At 38.5% G+C, this 24,948-nt stretch overlaps 1 protein-coding gene and 1 long non-coding RNA gene across 5 annotated transcripts in view; one reads left to right on the top strand and one right to left on the bottom strand.

The window, feature by feature from the left end:
• Positions 1–1,371: 1,371 nt before the first annotated feature.
• Positions 1,372–9,380, bottom strand: LOC105751140. Of its 2 annotated transcripts, none has more exons than XR_001121415.3 (3): positions 9,081–9,380; positions 8,561–8,674; positions 1,372–3,295 (listed from the first exon to the last, which is right to left on the bottom strand). It is a non-coding gene; the product is annotated as an uncharacterized LOC105751140 (long non-coding RNA). The 2 variants fall into 2 exon arrangements; XR_002770771.2 differs by lacking the exon at positions 1,372–3,295 and adding an exon at positions 3,635–4,259.
• Positions 9,381–9,445: 65 nt separating this feature from the next.
• The window catches only part of HCK (HCK proto-oncogene, Src family tyrosine kinase), a 37,879-nt gene continuing 22,376 nt past the window's right edge, over positions 9,446–24,948 (top strand). The window contains exons 1-6 of one of the 3 annotated variants that reach the window (XM_003757030.4): positions 9,446–9,932; positions 18,511–18,628; positions 19,488–19,530; positions 20,616–20,721; positions 21,292–21,390; positions 22,165–22,268. In XM_003757030.4, coding sequence (XP_003757078.2) covers positions 9,832–9,932; positions 18,511–18,628; positions 19,488–19,530; positions 20,616–20,721; positions 21,292–21,390; positions 22,165–22,268 — 571 coding nt within the window. In that variant the 5' untranslated portion in view covers positions 9,446–9,831. Of the gene's footprint in view, positions 9,933–18,510; positions 18,629–19,487; positions 19,531–20,612; positions 20,722–21,291; positions 21,391–22,164; positions 22,269–24,948 lie in introns of all 3 variants that reach the window. The other 2 variants (XM_012553617.3, XM_023507342.2) reach the window with 2 other exon arrangements.

Here is a 24,948-nt window from a genome sequence, read left to right as displayed (position 1 = left end):
TCCTTGAAGAAAGGAATTGTGACTTTTTCATTTTCACATCTCCCTTAGTGTTTAAGATTCATGAACTAATCAATAAGCATATATTAGAGTGTTTTTTGCATCATGTACTATGCTAGGTCCTGAAAATATAAAGACAATTCAAGAACAGTTCCTGTCCTCAAGGAGTTTATGATCTATTATAGTTCATAAGGCATGTGTACAAATAGATTAATATGAAGTGGGTATGAAGGCTCAAAGAGCAGGGCAAATAACACATATAAAAATAAATTAATACAAAAGAAATAAAAGGTATTGGGGGAAAGGGGAATAGAACACTAGTAGCCAAGAGGATCAGGCTTCAGAGTAGAAGGTGTCACTTGAGTGCAATTTTGAAGGAAATTAAGAATTCTAAGTGATGGTGGGGAAGGATGTTTAATACATTCCAAGCATGTAACAGTTAGAGATGACAATGAAGTGTTACACAAGACAGAGCAGAGGGAAGACTAGTTTGGTTAGACCACAGAGTATAAGTAGGGGAGTGATGTAACAATGAGCTATAATGATGTATTTGCAAGTCAGAGAGACACAAATCTGGATAGGATGGATAGAATAGGGGAGCAGCAGAAGAAATAGATAGAGGAGTTTGGAGTCTGGTTATGGAGGAATTTTAATGTCAAACTGAGATGTTTGTACTTTATGTCCTAGTCAATGGTTAGGTTTTGGGTTAGTCTGACTTATTTCCTCACATATGTCTGTGACAAAAATAGGAAAATGTTGGATGTTGGAAAGGATATGGGACACTAATGCACTCTTAGTGGAGTTGTGAACTGATCCAATCATTCTTGAGAACAATTTGGAACTATAGCCAAAGAGCTATAAAACTGTATATACCCTTTGAACCAATAATACCAGTGTTAGGTCTATAGCCCAAAAACATCCAAAAAAGGGGGAAAGACCTATTTTATAAAATATTGATAGCAGCACTTTTTGTTGTTGGCTAAGAATTGGAAATCAAAGGAATATCCATCAACTGGGAAATGGCTAAACAAGCTATAGTGTATGATTGTAATGGAATGTTATTGTGCTATAAGAAATGACAACCAGAATGATTTTAAGAAAAACCTGGAAAAACTTATATGAACTGATGAATAGTGAAGTGAACAGACCCAGGAGAATGCCTTATATAGCAACAACAATATTCATTGTTTAATGAAGAATTATGAATGACTTTACTATTCTCAGCAATACAGTGATTCAAGACAACTCCAAAGGACTAATGATGAAGCATATTATACTATCTGCTTCCAGAGAAAGAAGTGATATTGTTTGAATATAGAAAAATATGCTACTTTTTACTTTTTTCATTTTTTTAATTCAAGCTTTCGTGTACAAAATGACTAATATGGAAATGTTATATATGTGCATATTTAAATATAGTGTCTAATGTACATGTAATATACATGTATAATTTATAACTGATTACTTATTGTCTCAGAAAGGGGAAGAGGAAGGAGGGATAAAATTTGAAATTCAAAGCTTTAAAAAAATTGATAAAAATTGAAAAAAATATATTTGGGTTAGGTCAGAGTTGAAAGAGAGTTCTGCTAGATTATCTATTTCTGGAGCAGACAGTGTTGCTTAATAAGCCAGTCTTTGCTCATATACATCCTAAAAGGCTCTTTCTCTTCCTTTTTTACCTATCTACATTCTTCCATCTTCCAAGACCCAACTCTAGTCTTGCCTCATTCATGAAGACTTCCTGACTGTGTGGAACCAAAAAGCTCTCTATCTTATGAATACCTCTGATTTGACCATGAAGCACAGGTTCCATGCAATTGATAGAATTTTGCTCTTTTTGCAAATCCCTTTGCTTCCCTGAGACAACTTGGTCAAACTTCCCCATTCTGATAGAAGGAGGAGGGGAAATACAATCAAAAAGTGTACTCTATCAACTTCTGTGTGTGATTCTCTAGCTTACTCATGATTAATACATTCAAAGGTGCCTGGAATGTAATTACCTCAGGTCAGTGTGGATTGAAAGGGTTTTAGTAATTTTTGTTCTCCTGAGTATAAAAAATCCCAACCTCATTCCCAACATTCAGGACTCACTCAGGTCAGGTTGCAGACCTAGAATATCTGGAACACTTATAGATGGAGCTCAGGTATGCTGTGAATCAGGGCAAAAAGACCTCAGCATGATAGTTTCTCAGGGATAGAAGAGATATTATTGATTATCAAGTCAAACTGCCTTATTTTATAGATTAAAAAAGATAAGACTCATAGAGGGGAACGACTTATCCAAAATCACACAACTAGTAAGTGTCTGGCAGGATACTTTCTGGCAGAATCTTTCTAACTCCAAGTCCAATACTCTCTTTATTGCTCCATTGTCACATTGTCTTATTATATTATCAACATATTATAACCAAGTGAGGTCCCTGTGTCTTCTTTAAATTGAAATCTAGATCATCATATACTCCAAAAAAACTGTGAGTTTCTCAAGGAAAGGTACTGAACATCTTTCTGCCTCCTATGAAACCTAGCACAGGTATGGACATGGAATATCTACTTAGTAGAGAAAAGCAACAATGTACTGGAATAAAAATAAGATTAGGAGTCAAAAGATCTGGATTCTAGTCTTGCCTCTGTCCCTCCCTGTGTGAATTCAAGTACATAAGCTTTCTAAGACTCAGTTTCCCCATCTGTAACATAGGAATAAAAACACTGGTTTGACCTCTCACAAGGTATTGTTTTGAGGAAAGAGTTTCACAGACTTCAAAGTGCTATAGAAATATAAACCACTGCTATAATGTCATCATTCACATTCTTAGGAATTATATAATCAGGACCCAGCAGTAATATAAATAGTTAAGAATTATGGAAAATTAGGAGAGAGAGTATTGTGGGTATGGTAGTCAGAGAAGGTCTCCCAGAGAAATGAGATGTGAATTGAGCCTTGAAGGATGAAAATATTTTAAACAAAGATGAGGTCAAGAGTTAGGGGGAGGAGAAGAAAGGATTAAAATGCAAAGCAGGCCGGGGGAGCAGTGGGGAACTTGCTGACCAAGGGAGAAGCTTTATGGAGTTCTCAGAATATGAGAAGTCTAAATCTAGTTTGCATTTCAACATCAATCCTGCTCAGAAAAGTCTGACCACCAGGCAAGTTTCCAAATCACACAAGTTAAATGATCCATCCAATAGCTTGGGATCTGTAGCAGTTTTCCAGCCTCTCTCAGAATCTGAAGAGGGAGTTCAACGGTGGTAGATTTGAATGAATTCAACTGAGAGAGAAGTGCAATTATGTAATTTTATTAAGCTAGAAAGAATAAGGAAAAAGAGATATATAGTTACAATCACTCAACCAATAAACATTTATTTATTTTTGAAAGAATTTATTTTTAACATTTATATTTTAAAATTTTGAATTCCAAATTCTCTTTCCCTTGTTCTATCTGCTCCCCCACTGATTCAAAAGACAAGGGCTATGATACATAAGATATGTACAAAGTTATGCAAAACACTTCCATATTAGCCATATTGCAAGAAAAATATAGTGAAAATAGCTACTATGTGCCAGGCACTGTGCTAAGCACCAGGGATACAAAAAGCAGCACAAGACAGTCCCTGTCCTCAAGGAGCTTATAATCTAAAAGGGGAGACAGCAAGCAAACAAATGTATACAAACAAGTTATATTCAAGATAAATAAGAAATAATTAACAGAGGGAAGGTCTTGTGATTAAGAGAAGATCTTATCCCAAGATAAGACTTCCTATAGAAGATAGGATTTTGGCTGGAACTTAAAAGGAGACTGCAGTAATATATACTAAAAGAATCCTAGAACAAATCCAGAAAGACAAGGAAATGTACTTTGCTTGAAGAGGTGAAAAACTATTGCTTGCTAAATACTGCATTTCTGGATTAATTGATTTTATGTCATTGTTTTTCTTTTTTCATGTTTGCTCAGCATGTGGTGGGGTATATTTGCAAATAACTTTAATGTAACAAAAAGTATTTTTAAAAAGTTGTTAAGGGAAGAAATGTTCAATTCATACATCACAGGGTGTACAGCTGAAGATAGTTAACACTAGAGGCAGAGAAGATCATAAACAAGTTGACCAAAGGACTCCCATGGGGTATCATGTTCTCCTTTTACACAGGGCTATAGGTTCTAATTTCCGTTATGCCTCTGACTTGCTGTGTGACCTTGGGCAGATAGCTCCAGCCATTCTGAAGTTCACCAGAGTCTCTCCTCAGGATATATATGGGTGTATCTGTGTTGCTAAAACCGTAAAAAGCAACTTGCATTTCAGTCATAATATTTTAGAACTAGAAGGAACCTTATTTAGAGAGCTTATCTAGTTGGTACTGGAAGTCACACTGGATTTGGGATTCACACACACACATATACACACCCATGCACACACACATGATCTCCCACTGCATCCAGAGCCATCTCCAGTCACCCTGATCTATACCTTGCCATTGGACCCAGATAGCTACAGGAGAAAACGAGACTGGTAACTTTGCACAGCCTTCCTTCACTTAAATTCAACTCACTTGCAAGTGATTGACATCACCTTCCCGATGCCATAGCCCTCTTAGAGAACAAAGGACAAATGATGAACAAATACATATAAATGTATATCCAAACATACATAGCCATCTCTACCCTGATACTTCTTAGTTGCAGACAAGTCATTTTCCCCTCTCCATGTCTCCTATTCTAAGAGGGGAAGCAATAAAAGATACACGGAGCACACACAATACAAAGGAAGAAAATGTCTTTGAAAGTGTACAAATGTGACTTGGGAGTATTATTCAACCTTCTCATTTTAAAAGAAGAAAGAAGAGGAGGGGGGAAAAAGAGAAGAAGAAAGAAGAAAAAAAGGAGGAGAAGGAAGAAGGAGAAGAAAAAGGAGGAGAAGTTATAAGTGGGGAACCAGTTTGGCTGAGGTCCCATGGGGGAAAGGGGGTTGGTGGCAATGCCAGGACTCACTCCTGTCTCCATTGATCTTTCTGCTTCACATTCTGCTAATAGAATTTTCCCATCTGTCATCTTACCAAAATCTTATCTTAGCTCTTTGTCAGAGCACAACAAGTTGTTGTGGCTGTTGCTGTTTAATACCTACATATTATAGGGGAGGGAAAGTAAATATCAGAGAGGAGTAGTGAACTTTTTTAAAGTTACACCGAAAATTAGTAACCATTATCTGGTCTTCATCCCAGGTCTCCTGCCTGTCAATCCAGAGCAAGATTATCCTAACATTTCGTAGGGAATGTCTTGTGATGTGATGGCAGTAATATCTGGTAAATCAAAAGGAAGCAAAGGCATATTATGCCATAATAAGTGTATCTTCCCTTGTCCTTCCTTTCCATCCAGGTACTGAATACCTGGATAATCAATAGGAATTCAAGGGAATGTAAAATATTGAATGCAAATGCCATTGGAAATATGAAAATAATTTTTCTAAAGAGCTGGCAGCAGTCCTGCTATAGAGTACAATCAATCTTCTGGGGCCTGTTTTTAACGGGAGGGACTGAAAATGAAAATGAAGGAGGCAGGAACCAAAAACACTAATCCCTAAACATCGCCCTGAAAGATGGAGATCATGTAGGTCAACTCCTGAATTGTATAAGAGTGAATACATGGCAGGTGGCACAGTGGAAAGAGCACTAGCCCTGGAGCCAGGAAATCATGAATGCAAATATGACTTCAAGCACTTATTAGCCATGTGACCCTGAGCAAGTCAATTAGCCCTATTTACCTCAGTTTCCTCACCTATAAAATGAGCTGGAGAAGGAAACGACAAACCACTCTAATATCTTTGCCAAGAAAATCTCAAATGGGTCCACAAGGAGTCAGACGTGACTGAAATGACTTAACAAGAAGAACATGATATCTTTAGACAATTGGATTTGGTGTCCTTTCTTTTCTTTTTTTCTCCTTCTCTCTAGTCTTCCTTTCCTCTTTCATTCCTTCCTTCCTTTCTTTCTTTCCTTCTTTCCTTCTTCCCTCCCTCCTTTCTTTCTTTATCTCTTTCCTTCCTCTCTTCTTTCTTCCCTATCTTTCTTTCCTTTCTCCCTCCTTCCCTTTTTTCTTTTTCTTTTTCTTTTTTCTTCCTTCCTTTCCTTCCCCTCCTTTCTTTCTTTCTTTCTTTCTTTCTTCTTTTCTTCCCTCCCTCTCTCCTTTCTTTATCTTTTTCCTTCTTTTCTTCCTCCCTCTCTCCTTTCTTTCTTTTTCCCTCCTTCCTTCTTTCTTCCTTTCTTTCCTTCCAATGTTTCTTTCCTTTCTTTTTTCTTTTTGTCTTCCTTCCTTTCTTTCATTCTTCCCTTCTTAATCAGATCAAGTGTCTCCACAGCTCCTATTGAGTATTCTTTGAACACTTCTATCCACAGAAATTCTCCTTCTCACCCAACTCTGAGCTCCTATGGTATTGACTTGTGCACCACATATATAGTTCTTTGAATCTCTACCATACTCATGCACAGTGCACAAAAAACACATGCATGTGCACACATAGGTATAATTACAAATATGCACAAATACACATACAGGCAGTATGTTAACAGTATGTGTTCTATATCTAATCTCTTATCTTGTTATCTATTTCATTCATCTTGATTCAACAAAGAAGCTGTAAGCTCCTTAAAAGTAAGCAATTTCTGTATGTCTGTACATATATTTTTATATACACATATATATATACACACTCATATGTGAGTATATCTATGTGTGCATACAGGGGATATGTCTGTATTGTGTGGATGTGCAAGTTGTATATGCCAGTTTGTGTGTGTGTTTGTGTGTAGGTTTGTGTACATTTGAGTATACCTATGTAGGTATACATGTCTATCTGCCTGTATGTGTATTTGTGCATCTAAATGAATATGCCTCATGTGCATGCAAATGTATATATATATATATCAATATGTTTGTGTGAACACATATGAGGGTACAATCACATACACATATGAGGTGTATGCATTCGTGTGTGTATGTCTGTCTGTCTGTCTACTAAGGGGCTCAGTGCTTTGCCAGGCATACAAGAAGTGCAAAGGAATTAATTTTTTAAAATGAGATTCCAATATTGATTTGCTTTTTCCTGGGATGTGAAATCAAGACAATTATTTCAGGATGTGCCCTAGTTAAGGAATAAAGAGGTCTACACTCAGAATATCAGAGTTGTGAGTCAGCTTAGAACACTGGATATTAAAGCTCCAAGAGACCATATAATGTACAACATGGTATGTTAGAACTGGAAGGGACTCTTTAGAACACAATTTTGAATTTAGATTGACATTAGAACATAACATATGTGAATTGGTAGAAGATTTGTTCAAACTCAGACAGCAAATTAGTGTCTAAATTGGACAACCCCAAATCTTCTGCCTCCCAATTCAAAATTTTAAGTGAACAAATTAATTAATCCTAACATCTCCTAGTGAACACCTTGTGGGGTGATGGCAGTAGTATCTAGCAAAGCAGAAAGAGCCTCACGCAACAGTAATTGTGTCTTCCCTCTCCCCCTCTTCCTACCCAAGAACATCAGAATTCAAAGACAACTTAGGACTTGGAACTTGGAATATCAGAGCTAGAAAGAACCTTAGAAATCATCTTTCTAGGTTTCTTCCTTTAGTTACATACTTTTAATATTTTTCTTTGCATTTGTGGAGCTAGATTACCCAGAGACCTGTTCAGCTCCTATAGTTCTTTACTTCTACCATGGGGAAATATAATATATCAATATGAAAAAAAAAAAAGGTGTTTCACTGTCAGGTCAGGAACTCCTTGTTCCTGGGGAACAGGAACTCCCTGGATGTATTTATGCAAAGGCTCTGTTTAGAGATATTATAGAGGAAATGACTAGAAGGATTTCTCTGAGGTTCATCTAAACTCTTAGGTTTTATGGAATTTTTACAAAATTTGAACATTATATTCCAGATGTTTAATTCTAGCCCTCATTTCTTAGAAAGGACATTGACAGCTTGGAGAAACAATTTCTCAGTAGGTGGGGGGAAGGGGACGGAGGGAAGAGAGAGGGGAGAGAAAGAGAGACAGACAAACAGAGACACAGGCAGAGGCAGAGACAAAGAGAGCTATTGAGGAGAGACAGAAAGTCAGAAAGAAACAGATATAGACAGAAGGGGAGAAATAAAGAGAAAGGAAAGAGAGAAAGAGAGTAGGAGGAAGAAGAGGAGGAGAGAGAGAAAAAGAGAGACCGAGAGAGAAAAGAGAGAGAGAGAGAGAGAGAGAGAGAGAGACATACTTGTGTGAGTCTGGACAAGTCATTTACATTCTTAGAGCCCCCAGATAACTCTCTAAGACTATACATTGCAGAGCAAGTGTCTATCTGTATTGATTAAAAAAAGAAGAAGAAGTTCCTCTTTGGGAATTCCCTGCATTATTGAAATCACAAGACTAGGCAGGAAAAAAAAAAAAAAAAAAAAAGACAACTGAGAACATGTCCAAAGGAAGGCGCTAGAACAAGAAAGGATTTGGGTCAGTTATAAGTCTTTGGAAATTATTTTTTCTTCTATTTATTCTACCCTCTCCCAAGTAACTATTGATCCCATACTGACCTTGATATTCAGTGGCTTGATACAATCAGCTCTGGGTAGCCTTGCAAAGGAATTTCAACTGTCCAGCTCTAATATTCTATTTCTACAGTCCTCTATCGTGGAGAGAAGGTTGGTCTAGAAAAAAATGGGAAACTCATGAAGTAATCGAGCTTCTGTTTCTGTAGATAGAAATAATGATTGAATTCTTGTCCCTCCTTTCCCCAGTTTAATAAAGAACTAGAATTGACAGGGGAGATCAGGTAGTCCAACTCTCACAGTTTTACAAGTGAAGAAACTGAGACCCAGAGAGGGAAAAATGACTCCTGTGGTCACCCAAGTATTGAGTGGCAGAGCCGAGAAGTGAATCCCTATCATCTTCTGATTGTTAAGTCCAGCGCTCTTCACAAGACGCCATTTCTTTGAACTGAACCCCACAAACAGATTACCCTGGAGGATCATAAACAGATCACCATCTGTTGGGAATCTCTCAAAAAAAAACCCCCCCAAAAAAACTAGCAATCGAGAAAGTGAAAAAACACACAGGTGACAGCTTGATCTCCGTGTCTCAGAAAACCTCTGAGCTGTTCTGAAGTTGCCATCAGTGGCCCCAAATGTCAAAGCGAATGTTCTCGTGTTAGAGACCTTTGCATGATGTTTGAATAACCCACAAAAGGGGCCGAGAGGAGGCTATCTTTAACCTCGGAGAAAACAGCGAAGGATCTGGGAAGTGGTGACTACGACGGGGGAGGTGTTAGGGGAAAATGAGGTAGGGGAAGAAACCAAAACAGGAAAGTTAGACGGCTTCAGGGGCGAGGCTAGAATGTTTTGTACAGAGTCGGAACTCCTGTGGGCGGGACTAGGATCTTTTGGGTAGTTGTCAGAACGCTAGTTTAAGGGTGCCTTTAGAATTGTTCCTGGACTAGTGAAAGTGTAGGCGGAGTTTGCCTCCAGCTAGTTAGAACCCAGATGCTCAGCTGAGCGGTAAGGGACCACCTAAAGACGAGGTTCATTTTCTTGTAGCTCCAGTTGTCCGCCCGCCTCCCCGCCTCTCTGCAAGGCGATCCTGCTAAGACTAAAGCAAGAGGGAAGGGGAAAGAAAGAATAGAACTGAGATCGTGCCAGGATGTCCGTTTGAGTATTATTCCACCTGTGGCCAAACCACTTCTCGTCCTTTCCATCCTTTGGAAAAGAGGAGAGAAGCCTAGACTCCTTGTGCAAAAGGAAACTGAGTCCCGGAGGACTGTCAAGAGACCACAGCGCCGGCCTCCCCTCAACTGCACTGGGGCAGCCCGATGCCCCAGGAGCGGCGGAGACCCCAGAAGACTGAATTGGCGACGCCTAGGGCAGGACTGGAGCCGCACATCTTGGGACAGTTTAGAAGACTGAAGGTCAGGTGAGTCTTAAAGGCTCGTGGGGGCGATACCCAGAACCACCCGCACCACTCTCTCTACTCGGAAGAAATGAGTAATGTAAACGGGGCCAGCGAATTGTGGATGTCCCTGCAGGTGTATTTACAGACCCGGGCTAATTATGGGGAGGTGGTGATATGAAACTAATTCGAGAGGGAAGAGGATGGAAGAGCTGTGTGCATTGGGTGCCCTAGAGAGCGTGAGAAAATGGGAAGAGGAGAGGAAAGTGATATGAAGAATGATAGAAAGGTGGATAAAAAATAAAGAGAAAAGAAATTAAAATATTGACAGAATGGGAGAAGCCAGTTTCATAACCCTGGTTTAGGAACATTAAATGGAGAAGGCTTTAAACAGGAACCAGAAGTCCTGGCTGTGTGACCTGAGATTAAATTTTTAATCTCTCTGGGTCTCAGGTTCCCCTTCTACAAAATGGGAAGAACTCATAGATTCTTCCTGTTCCTCTCAGGAAACTAGTATATGTGAGGGGCTTTGAGGTCCCCTGAACTAGAGAGAATTAGAGAAGTGGTGTGTGGGGCTGAGGGGCTAAGCAGCTGCTTAGCTGGGGGCTGCTGGAAATGTCTGGGTGCTTGGTTAGGGGGTGCGTAGATGGCATTGGTAAGCTCTAGCTGGATTCTTCTCTTGGGCTAGACCTTCCTTCCAGAGTCCCAGAGGATCTTGAGTAATCTTTCCATCCTGTCCTCCTGCCCCATGTTCATCTATTTACAAGAAGACAACAGTCACAGGTCCCAGTGAGGAAGAAATCAAACAGACTCCTGGGGTCCAGAGAAGAACAATCCTATCCCCAATCCCATCATAGTCTTTCAGAAGATAGATCTGTGAATAAGACTCAGGAATCCCAGTTTTCAGGTCTGGATCTCTCCTACCATGAATTAATCATCTATTCCTTATTCTTACTCCAATCCATTGATAAAATAAGAGGATATACTGTTATTTTAGGGACAAGGTTGAAGAGCTCCTGTCCTTGGAGGACGGAGATGGATTCTAACACAATGATTTCTTTTAGAGATTAACTCCAACCTGTCCCCATTAATAAAGCTCAAGTCAACTGTACTAAGAAACCTAGAATTCAGTTATCTGGCAGCATATTGTGGCAGATGGACCAGAAGTGTAAATATCAGAACCAGAATCAGAGGAATGTAGAACGAAAGAAATCTAGGAATATGAAATGCCAAGATTGGAAGGGTTCTTCGAATTGCCTAATCTAATCCCTTCCTTTTACTGAGAAGGAAACTGAGGCTCAGAAAGGGGAATTGAATTTTTCAAGGTCATATTCCCCTTGTAGTGGAGCACAGTTCTCCCAGTTCCCAGGCTGGAACTCTCCATAGTATTCTTTCTGAGCCCTGATTTAGATCAGAAGCTTTTAGAGGGCAAAGTCGGTTCTATTCTCTTGCTGTGTATAGAGCCTAAGTACTGTCTGGTCATTGGTAACAAAAAAGGTATAAAAACCTCTAGATTCTGTCCTTGTAAAAGTTTCTTTCTGGGACAAAGCGTACTGAGGTTGGTGGGCAGGTGGGTATGGTGCACAGGCAGGTGTGGTGAGAGTGGTAGAAATAGACCTTTCCTAGATAGCTGATTTTTCACCTTCATTTCCCTAAAGTGAGAATGGTAGATGGAGACTACAGGTTTGGGCCATTTTTTTCTTTTTCTTTTTCTTTTTTCTTTTCAACAAGACTAAATGAGAACTATGTGAGTACAAAAAGACTGGGAGAGATGAGGAAATAAATATTTAGTTAGCCTATACTATGTGCCAAGTGCTTTACAAAAATTCTCTCTTGATCCCATAGCAACCCTTGAAAGGTAAATTCTATTGTCATGCCCATTTTACAGTTGAAGAAACTGAGGCAAAGCAGGGGTTAAGTAACTTCTTCAGGATCATACAGTTAATAAGTATCTGGCGTGTGGATTTTGAAGTCTTGATTCCAATTCAGCATTCCATCATTCCATCTAGTATACCACCTAGCTACTCAGGATTTTTGAGCTTGTTCTCTATATGTTTTGGTCAAGTCACTATTGCCATTTGGATTTCAATTTAACACCTCAGGAAATAAGAGTGATCCACCTAAACCTATCCCAGGGTTTTGAGGTTAATATGAGAGCAAATGAACCTGTGGCCATGGATATGTGGTCTGATAGGAAATCGTGAGTCCATAGCATCTCTTCTCCCTTCTTTAGTTTACTTATCTGAAAAATTATCTAATTGGACCAAATGGTCTCTAAGAACTCTTCCAGTTGTGATATTTTATGTTGTTTGACAGTAGTTCCCAACTTTTCAGAATTTAAGGACCCTTTCTTAATGATAAAAATAATTTTAAGGACCACCACTTAACATATTGATTGAAAAAATAGGCAGACTCTGAACCGAGTTCAGAGTTACAATAAATTTGGTAATGCTTTTAAATGAATTTATATTTTATTAATTACAGCACCTTCTATGTATATTTGAAACATTGTGATAGGAGATAATCTTTATTCAGTTCACAAAGGACACTTATTTGTTGGATAGAGCCCAGCTTATAGCTTTCAATATTGAAAGTCTTAGTTGAAGGGATGAAATTATGGTTCCACATGCCACTTGCTTCAGGATTTTAGATTTCAATACAAGTGCAGAAAATCCACTTTCACAAACATATGTTGTGGAGAAAAAGGCAACTAATAGTCATAGCCTTATCAGATGGCTCTGGGCAATCAGAACAAACAGGTAGCCACAAGTCAGCCAGATGCTTTTGTGTGTGAAGATTAGTTTCAAAGGATTTTTTTCTCTCATCCCCAAATGAAATGTAATATAAATGACAAAGTGCAGTGTGCACATAGTAACAACAATAACAATCATAAATATATATATATATATATATATCACTTAAAAGTTTGTAAAGTGCTTTGCCTATATTATTTTATTTGATCCTTCCACAATCTTGGGAGGTAAATGCTATTATTATACCCATTTTACAGATAGGAGACTGAAGCTGACATCGATCTAGTGACTTGCCCAGAAACACATAGTTAATAAGCATCTAAATACAGAGCTCCCAAATCCAGTGTACTTTAGATTTGAGAATTCCTTGCAATAATTCCATGAGTTCTCACAAAAATCTGTAATCCACATGTTAGAAATCACAGTTATATGCTCAAGGATCTTTTCCAGTTCTTACATTTTGTGCATTAAAATCATGTGCATAACATTCTAAAGTTTCTTTCAGTTCTAACATTCTTTGAGTGTTTGAGAGTTCACAGTCGTACACAGTTTAGCACAGGTATTCCTTAACTTAAGGTCCACAGACACTCAAAAAGTCTACAAATTTCAATGAGAAATAATTACATCTTTATGTTCACTAACTTTTGGTTTCCTCTGTAATCCTATGTGTTTTATTTTATGCATTTAAATATATTATTCCGACAAGTTTATGAGTTTCACCAAAAGATGAAGAAATTTGATCTAGTAGAAGGTTTAGATAAGAATACAAAAAGCCACAATGCATGGTTAGAATGTGAAGAGAACTTGAGAGGGTCAAACAAAATTGTGTGAGATCACTTCAAGTGAGTGGGGGAGGGAATTAGGGAAGTCTCCTGGGAGAAGGAGGTACCTAAGAAAGAGCTTGTTTAAAAAAAGGGGGGGGGTGGTTATGAGAGGAAGAGAGACCAGAGGAATTTCAGATGTGGGGGAAATTGAAAGTAAAAGATGTGCTCAGAGATGAATAAATGGTCCTCTAACTTCCAGCTTCTTAAACTGTAGTTCTCCACCCTATATGGGGTTTGGTAACTGATTGCAAATAAAATTACGATTTATTATCAGTAAATGTTTTCTTTATATACCTATATACATGAGGTCATATAAACATTTCTCGGGCTAAAAGGGGTCACGAGTGGACAAAGTTTAAAAAACTATGCTAAAGCTGAGTTTGTGTAAAGAGAAGCAGTGTTGGAGTTTGGGGGCAGGTGGATAGAAAGATAGATTTGGAACAAATTGTGAAGGACCAGACAAAGGAGTTTAGATTTTATTCATAGAACACAAAATTTGGGAAGAGACTCATCTAGATTCGCTCCTACTTTCTATATGATGAAACTGAAACTCAATGAGGGAGAGTAATTTGCTCAATATCTGGCTAGTTATTATGATCACAGTCAAGACTCTTGGCTTCTCAGACCCGAGTTCATTGCATTGAACACTATGGAGCTACTGAAGGTTTTTTGGAACGGGGGACTTATACACCATGACTCAACTTCTCCTTTTGCCCCAACATGACCCTTTTCTCTTCAGTGAGTTCTTCCTAGAATCCTTCCTGGAGAAGGGCCCAGGTCAGTCATCCCCAATTCTCTGGATTTAGGCCGGATATCTTCCTCTAATCAGAGGGCAGGGGGTCCTGAGGTGCTGTGTTTCAGGACTGATGTGATCATATAGGAAAATGAGTTTCTGGAGAAAATGATGAAGTCCAGATAAGGAACAGTTCATTTCTCACCTGACTACCAGAATTCATCCTACTCCTTTGTAGGGTATCCTTTCCCTCTTCTTTTTCCTCCTCTCCCCTCTGCCTTCCCTTTTAGCTTCTTTTTATGTGCAAACTTCTCCCATTAAACTGTAAGCTTCTTGAGGTCAGGGATTGCCTTTTGCCCTTCTTTGTGGTTTTTTTTTAATTTTTTTATTTTCTTTTATTTTCTTTCTTTCTTTTTGCTGAGGCAGTTGGCTTTAAGTGGTCACACAGCTAGAGGACAGATTTGAACTCAGGTCCTCCTGACTTCAGGGCTGTTGCTCTATCCACTGCACCACCTAGCTGCCCCAAGGTTTTTATTTTCAAAACATATGCATAGTTTTCAACATTCACCCTTGCAAAACCTTATGTTGCAAATTTTTTTTCCCTCCCTTTCCCCATCCCCTCCCTTACACAGTCAAGAAATCCAATATATGTGAAATATGTGTAATTCTTCTACATATATACATTTCCACAATTATCCACAATTCTATACATATATCCACAAATATCCACAATTATGCACAAGAAAAATCAGATCAAAAAGAAAACAAAATCTTTTGCCCTTCTTGTATGCCCAACACTTGGCATAATGTCTGAAACATTGAAGGTAGATATTTAATAAATGTTTATTGACTATAGACTTTGTTTTCCTTTACCCTTTACTTTTCAGTTCCATTTTTAGATGTTCTCTTCCTCCATTAGAACAGTAGCTCCTTGTTGTTTTGTTTTGTTTTGTTTTTTGTTGCTTGTATTTGTTTTCCCAGCACTTTTCATTATGGCTGGTACATAGTACAGTGCTTAATAAATGCTCATTCATTGTCTGAGAGGATGAAGTATAGGACATAATCACAGGTTTATGTTAAGAATCTGACTCAGGTACTATGGATTGTAGGACAAGAGATTGGAGGCAAGAAGACCTGATAAGGAACTATTTCAGTGGTCAGCTAAGAGGTGATGGGGGTCTGAACTAATATGGAAATTGGAATGGAGATGGGGAATGAATAGACAAGATATTATGATATAATCAAATCAGAGCAAAGTTTGCGGACTTTTTCATTTTAGATGTCACGTCCCTTCTTCATGAAACCTAAAATTGTATTTGTTTTCTTGACTCAGACATGAGGTCTCATCTCTAGGCCCCAAATCTCAAACAGCAAGCCCCTTCCTGACTTTCAGACCAAAGCCTCAGAAACTTTCTTCTTTTTTTTAAGCTTTCTATTTTCAACATATATGCATGGATAGTTTTCAACAGTCACCCTTGCGAAGCTTAGTGTCCTAAATTTTTTCTCCCCTCCTTTCCTTCACTCTTCCCTTAGACAGCAAATAATCTAATATGTTAAATACATGCAAATTCTTCCACATTTCCACATTTATCATGCTGCACAAGAAAAATCAGATTAAAAAGGGGAAAAATGAGAAAGAAAAGAAAATACAAGCAAACAACAACAAAATGAGTGAAAATGCTACACTGTGGTCCACACTCATTTCCCACTGTTCTCTCTCTAAATGCATATGGCTTTCTTCATCACTGAATAGTTGAAACTGGTCTGAGTAATCTCATTGTTGAAGAGAGCCACATCCAACAGAATTGATCATCATATAGTCTTGTTGTTGAACTATATAATGATCTCCTGGTCCTGCTCATTTCACTCTGCCTCAGTTCCTGTAAATCTCTCCAGCCCTCCCTGAAATCATCCTGCTGGTTGTTTCTTACAGTATATTCCATAACATTCCTATACCATAAGTTATTCAGCCATTCTCCAACTGATGGGCGTCCACTCAGTTTCCAGTTCCTTGCCACCACAAAAAGGGCTGTCACAAACATTTTTGACATGTGGGTCCCTTTCCCTCCTTTAAGATCTCTTTGGGATATAATCCCAGTAAAAACTCTACTGGGTCAAAGGATGTGCACAGTTTAATAGCCCTTTGGGCACAGAGGAAACTTTCTTCTTACCATTAAGAGGAGGATTTCTCTCCCTTGACCTAGTCTTTCCTTCTTCCTGGGCATTTGAGGGAGAGATAACTGATACCTCTCTCCATCCTTACAAGATACTTGAGGAAAGAAACTATATTCCCTATTTTATAGATAGGAATATCTATATATCTACATTCTATATATAGGATATATAGAGATATAGGTTATTCCTATAGATAGGAAAGAGAGGCTCAGAGAGATTAAATGACTTGTCACACAGATAATATAAGAAGTGAGACTTAAACTCAAGCCTTCCAGATGCCAGTTTCAGCATCCATCCACTGGCATTCATTTGGACGGAGCAGCCTCAGTTGTTTACTCTCAGCTGCCTTGGTTGTTCTACCTCAACAAGGATGAATGTAAATATTATTTATAGTCATGAAGTGCTATATACAAATAGTGTCTCTTTTATTACTACTATTAATAAAAGAATATATACAATGTTCCAGGGAATGTGCTAAGTGATTTTTACAATTATCTCATCTGATCATCACACAACCCCATGAGTAGGTATTTCCATTTTATAGTTAAGAAAACTGACAGCAATGAAGTGACTTGCCCAGGGGGATACACCTACTAAGTGTCTGAGGTCAAATTTGAACTCGGGACTCCCTGACTCCTGACAGGCCCAGCACTCTATCTACTGTATCAGCAGCTGCTTCTATAATTTCTATTTTTTCCAATATTTCTTGTTTATTAGGGGATTTATTCCCCTGCAATTTGGGCTCTTGAGATTACAGAATTCTGGAGTATTGCGTTTGCTTTTTGACTCTTCGTTTTCTCAGTGGTTCTGCTGATGTACTTTTCAGTTTATTAAAATAATACAAATAGTTTTGATTATTACTGTTTTATCATATAGTTTTTGTCCTTGTAATCTAGGCCCTTTTTATTCCTTTTCTTCTTCATTCTTCTTCCTTTTCTTTGCATATCTTGTTCTTTCAATTTATTTTGCTATCATTTAAATTAATGAAAAAGAAATCCACAGCAGTTTGGTTGGTTTAATATTTTTTAAGATCTATAAATTAAATTAGGTGGTAAAATCATATTATTATATTAATGTGATCCAACCATGAATAATAAATTATTTAAGCCTTCCTTTATTTCTATAGAGAAGGCACAGAGTTTCTGCTACTATGCCTGTTATTTTTTATATTACCACTAATTAAACTGTCTTGGATTCACTATCCTAAGAGGTCTAAGGAATTCATTAATAACATGCTGAATTGAAGAGTAGAATTTCCAGTAGGTGGGGGTAATATTAATCAGAGTATCTGATACCCAAGGAGTAGTAGGGAAGGACTCCTTCTGAGTGAGACTGTACACCCCTCTGGCTACATCTGTAAAGAGTGTTTAGTAATATTTTTCTATAAATCCTTTGTGTGTCTAATTAGGTAAACACCCAAATATTTTCTGTATTTTCTAGATATTTTGAATGGCATTTCTTTTCCCACTGTTTAGAGGTGTAATGTAATGTGTTTTTGTTATGCTATATAAAAATGCTGGGGATTTTTGTGGATTATTTTGGATCCTGTTATTTTGCTAAGACTATTAATCATTGTGGTTCATTCTTTGTTAATTCTTTGAGGCTTTCTACATAAGTGATTATTTTGCCTGCAAAAAGGGATAATTTAGCCTTCTCTTTGCTGATGTCTTTATATTTCATCTCTTTTTCTTCTTTTATTGCTATCATTAGTATTTCTAGTATTATGTCAAATAATAGTAGGGAAAGGAAGAATTCATGTTTTACCCCTTTGCTTTTTTGAAAAGCTTTCAATGCCTTAGTAATAACACTAGCTCTTAGTTCTAGATCTGTATTTTTTATTACATTAAAGAAGGGCTCATCTAGGTCTGTGCTTTTGCTTTTTTGTTTTAAATAAGTGAATGTTATATTTTATGAAATGTTTTTCTGTATCCATTAACATAATTATATGGTATTGGGTTTTTGTTTATGTGATTAATTATGGCAATTATTTTAGAAAAACATTGACTTTTACAGTCTTTTATGCTGGATACTCAGAAAAGGGTGTCTTTATTATTGAGTTGATAGGGTCTATGGAGATACTATGGGCTCAGAGCTACATTTCCTCTTTTCTATCCCAGGATGGGGTGTGTGAAATCCAAGTTTACCCATAATGGAGGAAAGGTTTTCCAAAAAGAGTCTGAAACAAACACCCAGGGTCCTGTATATGTGCCAGATCCAACATCCCCTGGAAAAAAGGTGAGCAAGACTTTCAGATTTGGTGAGAGGAGTGAGTTCCCTGTTATGTTAGGACTTTGACTTGTGCTACAAGCAGTCTTTTCTTTTCTATCATTTCTCTAACTTGTTTGTGGGGGACATGTCCAGAAAGCCCTTAGTCCATGTGTTGATCTCCAATTCACTTGGATAGATCTGGATGTGAAATCTTTAGAATGTGACTGATTCTTTGTCCCCAAATCCCCAGTACCCTCTTGTATTAGCCTGTTAAGGTACTGATGAATCCCACACAAAGTTGGAAACCCTTCCTTATTTATCACCTACTGAGCAAGGTCCCAGACTCTTGGTCATCTTTTGCTGCAGCATATAATTTCTCCCTATACTGGGTACCCCATCCTTGTCCATAATAATTGAATCACAAGATTTGAAGCTAGAAAGAACCTCAAAGATTATCTAGTTCACCCCTTATTTTATAGAGCAGGAAACTAAGACTTACCAAAATTCACAGGAGACAGACTGGGAACCTAAATCCTCTGGCTCCAAATCCAGGGCTGCCCCACTCTTCCTGTATTCCCTTTCTCTGCCCCCCCCAACTTCCTCCCATTCCTCCAGGAGATGGCATATTTTCCTGCTGGTTCTCAAGGCCTGCTGAGAATTTCAAGGGCAAGGTAGAACTGTGAAAAGAGCTTTGGGCTGAGAGTCTGGACATCTGACTTCTAGTTCTATCTCTGCCATTGAATTTCTGTGGTAGCCTTGGAGAAGACTTGTTTCCCATCTGGATTTCAGTGTCCTCTACAAAATAAAGAGGTTCAACTTTGAGGTCCCCATCAGGTCCAAGACTCATTCTTTTTTTGATCCTGATCCTGTTCTTCATTTTCTACAGACAGACCATGGTTCTGGTGTCAGCCAGGTCATCTCCTCTCATGGTATGTGATCCCAGAGTCACACAGGGGTGTGATGAGGTGGAATGGGATAAGGAACTGGGAGTTACACAGAGAAGGAAGCTCCAAGGCAGGAAGTATCTTGCTTTGGAAAGCAAGATTTCCTTGTTTTTCTGAGTCCTTTCCCTTCTCCTTTCTCCCTCCCTTCTTCCCTTTTCCCTCTTCCTCTCCCTTCTTTGCTTCTCTTTCCTCTCCTTCCTTCTTTCCCCCATCTCCTCCTTCCAAAATGATCTAAACCAATCTGCTCCTTTTCCAGAGGGAGGAAACTAAGGCCTAAGGAGAGGACCCAAAGTCACACATCAAATTGGTGACAGAACCAGTTCTAGAACTGAAGTCTCCTCATTTCTCACCCAGTGCTCTTTATGACACTGTGATGCTAAACCTTTCACCACTTGACAAAAAACATTTTAAAATCTTAAACAATAACACCAAAACATTTTATAGACTTACAAAAGCTCAGATGGGGATACTGAACAAATTAGATCTTCCTCTAATTTTGTATAATAGATATTATATGTAGTCTTGTAAAGTATAAAAGATGATTGTAGGAAAAAATAGCATCACATTCCTATTGTTACTTTGTTCTTCACAATATACCTTATACACAAATCTCTTGAGTGATGATCTTATTGACAGCTCTCAGGATAGTGATAATAATAGCTGCTCATATTCTGATAGGAATTTGCTTTTCTCACAAATGTCCCATGAAGCAGAAAGTACAAGTATTCTTATCCCCATTTTACAAAAGAGGAAATTGAAGGGTAGGGTAGAAACTACTTGCCCAAAGTCACACAGCTAATAAGCCAATAATAGAATTCAGGACTGCAAACTCACAGTGTAATATTCTTTCTACTATACTAGGTTGCTTTCTTATTCTACTTAATTTGTGTTTTCTTTTCATGTTTGTTGAAATCTTTATTAAATTTATGGCAAATTTATAGTTCTTTTGTAAAGAGAAAGGAAACATATAGGAAAGGGAAATATTGGAGAAGTCCATGGGGAGAAGGGAAGGTAGACCTAGCCCTCACTTGATAATTCCTAATGATCTATGTGAATCAATTTTCCAGCAGATTCTGAAAACATGGACATCACAGTCGTGGCGCTGTATGACTATGAGGCCATCCACAATGAGGACCTCAGCTTCCGGAAGGGTGATCAGATGGCGATCTTAGAAAAGTAGGTCCTAGGCTGGGGTCTGTCTCCCTGAATGAGACTTGCCTCCCGAGGATTCACATTGAGCCCCTGTAAGGGACAGACCCCTTGCTAACTATAGTCCCATCTTAGCCAAAACACCCCCAGTTATTTTGGTCACAAAATTCATCTCCTGGGATCCATCCTCTTGGTGTTGAGCCTGTCCATCCACACTTTGGTTGGTCCTCAGAAGAGTCATTCAAGCTATCACCTTTACTAGAAATCTTCTCAGCTATCTAGAGCCAGCTAGAGCTAATATGGAATCTAGGGTCAGCTGCAATTCAGGGAAGCTTCATGAGAGAACTTCAAAGGAGAATGTAACTTCCAATTCATGTGAAAATGTGATTCATTCATGTTAGAGCTGGAAGAGGCCTTAGAAATAATTAAGAAATAATAAGCCCAACCTCCTTTGCTGCTGGATGCCCAACTCTGACACTCTTTGACCCTCAGGTCAAGTCTGGAGTTCTCTAATTCCCTAGGGAGGGGGGAAAAAGAGCCAAGGATTGGTTTGAAGCACTCTAATTGATGGGATGACCCTCCTTTCTCGTCCTACAGATCTGGAGAGTGGTGGAAAGCACGATCCCTTGCAACCCGGAAGGAGGGTTATATTCCAAGTAATTATGTAGCCCAGATCAACTCACTGGAGACAGAGGAGTAAGTATACCTGTTGCAGATCCTTGGGGAAGGAAGTCTAGAGATTCGCCTGGCTGAGAGGGTCATTGTGATCTATACCCAAGCAGAGATACTTTAGACCATCTCAGACAGATGAAGATCTACTCTCTTCTAAAATGTCTTCCCAGACAAAAATGTCACAGCCTTACTGTGAAGCTCATCTTCCCAAATAGTAAGTTCTGCTTTCAGTCTAAACTAAATTCCTTGTGATGTGCTCTAAGGCCATGGTGCTCTGTGAAATCTCTTCATTATCTCTTGTTTTCTGGAGGTGAAAACATCCCATTTTCCCATCTCAGGCACCCCTTCAAATCCTTGATCCTGGATTTCTCACTCCATTCAACCAACAGTTACTAAGAACTGGAGATCTCTGTCCTCAGCTCTTGGGGAAATACCAAAATAATATTTCATGCCAGTCCTCACTGAGGATGATAATGGTCTAGTAGGCAGATAATATGTGGACACAAAGGAATACAAGACCCATCAGAAAAACCCAGAAGTCTGTGAGATCTGAGTGGGTCACATGTGAGCTGGGCTCTGAAGGATAGAAAGAATCTAATTCAATGATTTCTTACCTGTAGGACTACCTTCTTTGAATCCCAGACCAGTTATCTTGCTCAGAGTCTACTTTGTCACTCAGAGTTACTGTGATTTTTTACTGTGACCCCCAGCATGCCCCAAGAATTAGGGATGCACTGTGGGCTCTCTTGGCTCTCAGCCCCCACACCCCTCACACACACTGCTTTTCTCCTTTCACAGATGGTTCTTCAAAGACATCAGTCGAAAGGGTGCAGAACGTCACCTGCTGGCACCTGGGAATGTACTGGGTTCCTTCATGATTCGGGACAGTGAAACCACCAAAGGTTAGTCTGTGGGTGGCAGCCAGTCCTTAGCTGCCACAGTGAAAAGAGTTTTGGATTTAAAGTCATGAGCTTGGGGGTTCAGATTCTAACCTATGTGATTTTGGGGTAACCCTCTTTCTTTCTTGAGTCTTCAGCTTCTACATCTATAAAATGAGGGAGTTGGACTAGATTATTTCTAAGGCCCTTTGAAGTTCTAATACTTTATGGTCTTATTATTCCTGGAAGACAACTGAGGAGGGATCCCCCCTAACAGCCCAGCCCTACCATTTGGACATAACCCTTTCCATGGTCAAATACCTGAGTGAGGAATAATAATAGCAGTTTCTATTTCTTTAGAGCTTTCAAGTTTACAAACTGCTTTTTTCATAAAAGCCTTGAGAGAGCATACAAATGCTATTATCCCTTTTAGAAATGAATAAACTGAAATTCAAAAGTGAAATGATTTATAGGAAAGGCCTGCTAGAATTTGAACATAGATTTTCTTCTCTGTCATGAATATTTCTACTATTCAAAATTCAACAAATATTTATTAAGCATCTATTTTTAAAATAACAGCTTTTTTTCCTTTTTTTAAATAACAGCTTTTTCTTTTCAAAATATGTGCAAAGATAGTTTTCAACATTCACCATTGCAAAATCTTCAGTTCCAAATTTTTATCCTTCCCTTCCCCTCATCTCCCTCTCCTAGACAGCATATAATCCAATATAAATTAAACTTGCACAATTCTTCTATACATATTTCCATATTTATCATTCTGCTTAAGAAAAATCAAAACAAAAAGGAAAAAAGCAAACAAACAACAATAAAAAATATGAAAATACTATTTTGTGACCCATACTCAGTCCCCACAGTCCCCTCTTTGAGTGCAGATAGCTCTCTCCATCACAAATCTATTGGAATTATAAGCACACATTATATGCCATACACTGTGCTAGACACTGAGATACAAAAACAAAATTGTCCTTGCCTTATTGAGTTTACATCTGCTTGAGACATTCATGTATACACAGAAGTAAGCATGAGGTAATTTGAATAGGGAGAGAGCACAGACAAGTGAGGAAATAAGAGAAAGTTACCTGGAAGAGGAAATTCCTAAAGTATACTTTAAAGGAATATGGGATTATGAGAGACACAGATGAGGTGGAAGTTCATTGGACAGCCTGTGCAAATGTGCAGAGGTGAAAGATGCAACCTTGACTTTGGAGAGCAACATAAACAATGTTAAGGGTGGTAAAGTCTAACAAAACTGCACCCCTGGCTTTCTCCTAGGTTGCTACTTACATATTGTTGAATGGAACTGGAGGAAATCACACAACTTTGAAGAGTCCAGTACAAATTTGCTATCTAATCTCTACCATTCCCTCATTGCAAAATAATCCTTTTACTCCTCCCTAATTGATTTTCTGCCCCACAGTAGCTATTGCAAATCTCTTTAAAAAATTTTTCACACCATGTCCCTGCTTTGCAGCTGAAGATCTTGACTATTCAAGAAAATAAAATCCATTTACCTTAAGATCCTTCTTTCCCCTCTTCATATCACAATCCCTTAACATGATCTACACCCCACACACAATTTCTCTACTCCTTTACTTCAATAAAGAAGTGGTATTCATCCCTTTTCCAAGACCAATCCCTCGGTGTTTGTATTCTGAATCCCATCCTCTCTTCTTCAATAGAGTGCCCACATAATCATCAAACAGATCTTTCTAGTTTTTAATCTCTCCCTTTCCACTGCCTTTTTACAAATATACCCATCTTTACCTCTTTTTAAAAACCTAGTACTTGTCCTCCTCTGCTCTCTGACCATTGTTCTCCTTCCTTTCTCAGCCTAGAAAAATCTATCTATCCTCATTGCCTCTACTTCTCTCCTGTCACTTCTCAAACCTTTTCAATCTGGTTTCATACTTCATCACTCAGCTGAAAGTCTGTTGAAAGTCACCAATTTTCATTGGTAAATCTGATGGCCTTTTCCTGTTCCTTATCTTACTTGCCTTCTTTTCCACATTTGACACTCTTTATTATAATCTCCTCCTGAAAACTCCTTCCTCTGGGTTTTCTTAAAACTATTCTTGATTTTTCTATCTGTGTGATTATTTCTCCTTAGTCTCTTTTGCTGGCTGGATTGTCATCCATACCATATCCCCTAACTTTGGGGGGGGGGGGGTTTGGTAGTTTTTTATTTACAAGATATATGCATGGGTAATTTTTCAGCACTGACAGTTGCAAAACCTTTTGTTCCAATTTTTCCCCTCCTTCCCCCCACTCTCTCCCCCAGATGGCAGGTAGACCAATACATGTTAAATATGTTAAAGTCATATCCCCTAACTTTGGATATCCTCAAGACTCTACCCCAGACCCTGTTACATACTCTATATTCTCTCACTGACAGCGTCAGGTTACATAAATTTAATTATCATCCCTAAACAGATGACTCCCAGATTATCTATTCAGCCCTAGATGCTCTCTTGAGTTTTAGTCCAGCATTACCAATTGCTTGTTGAGCATTTAGAATTCAATGTTCTGAAGATATCTCAAATTCAACTTGTTTAAAAATAAACTAGTTATCTTACCCAAATCTATTCCTTTTTCAAACTTCCCTATTTCTGTGGAGGATTATTCCAGTCACTGAAGTCCCCAACTTTATCACCATCTTTATTTCCTCACTCTAACTTACCATACA

Source organism: Sarcophilus harrisii, chromosome 2 (assembly GCF_902635505.1).
Source record: "Sarcophilus harrisii chromosome 2, mSarHar1.11, whole genome shotgun sequence".
In the NCBI taxonomy this organism is placed as follows: domain Eukaryota; kingdom Metazoa; phylum Chordata; class Mammalia; order Dasyuromorphia; family Dasyuridae; genus Sarcophilus; species Sarcophilus harrisii.
This window is presented reverse-complemented; position numbering and strand designations above follow the sequence as displayed.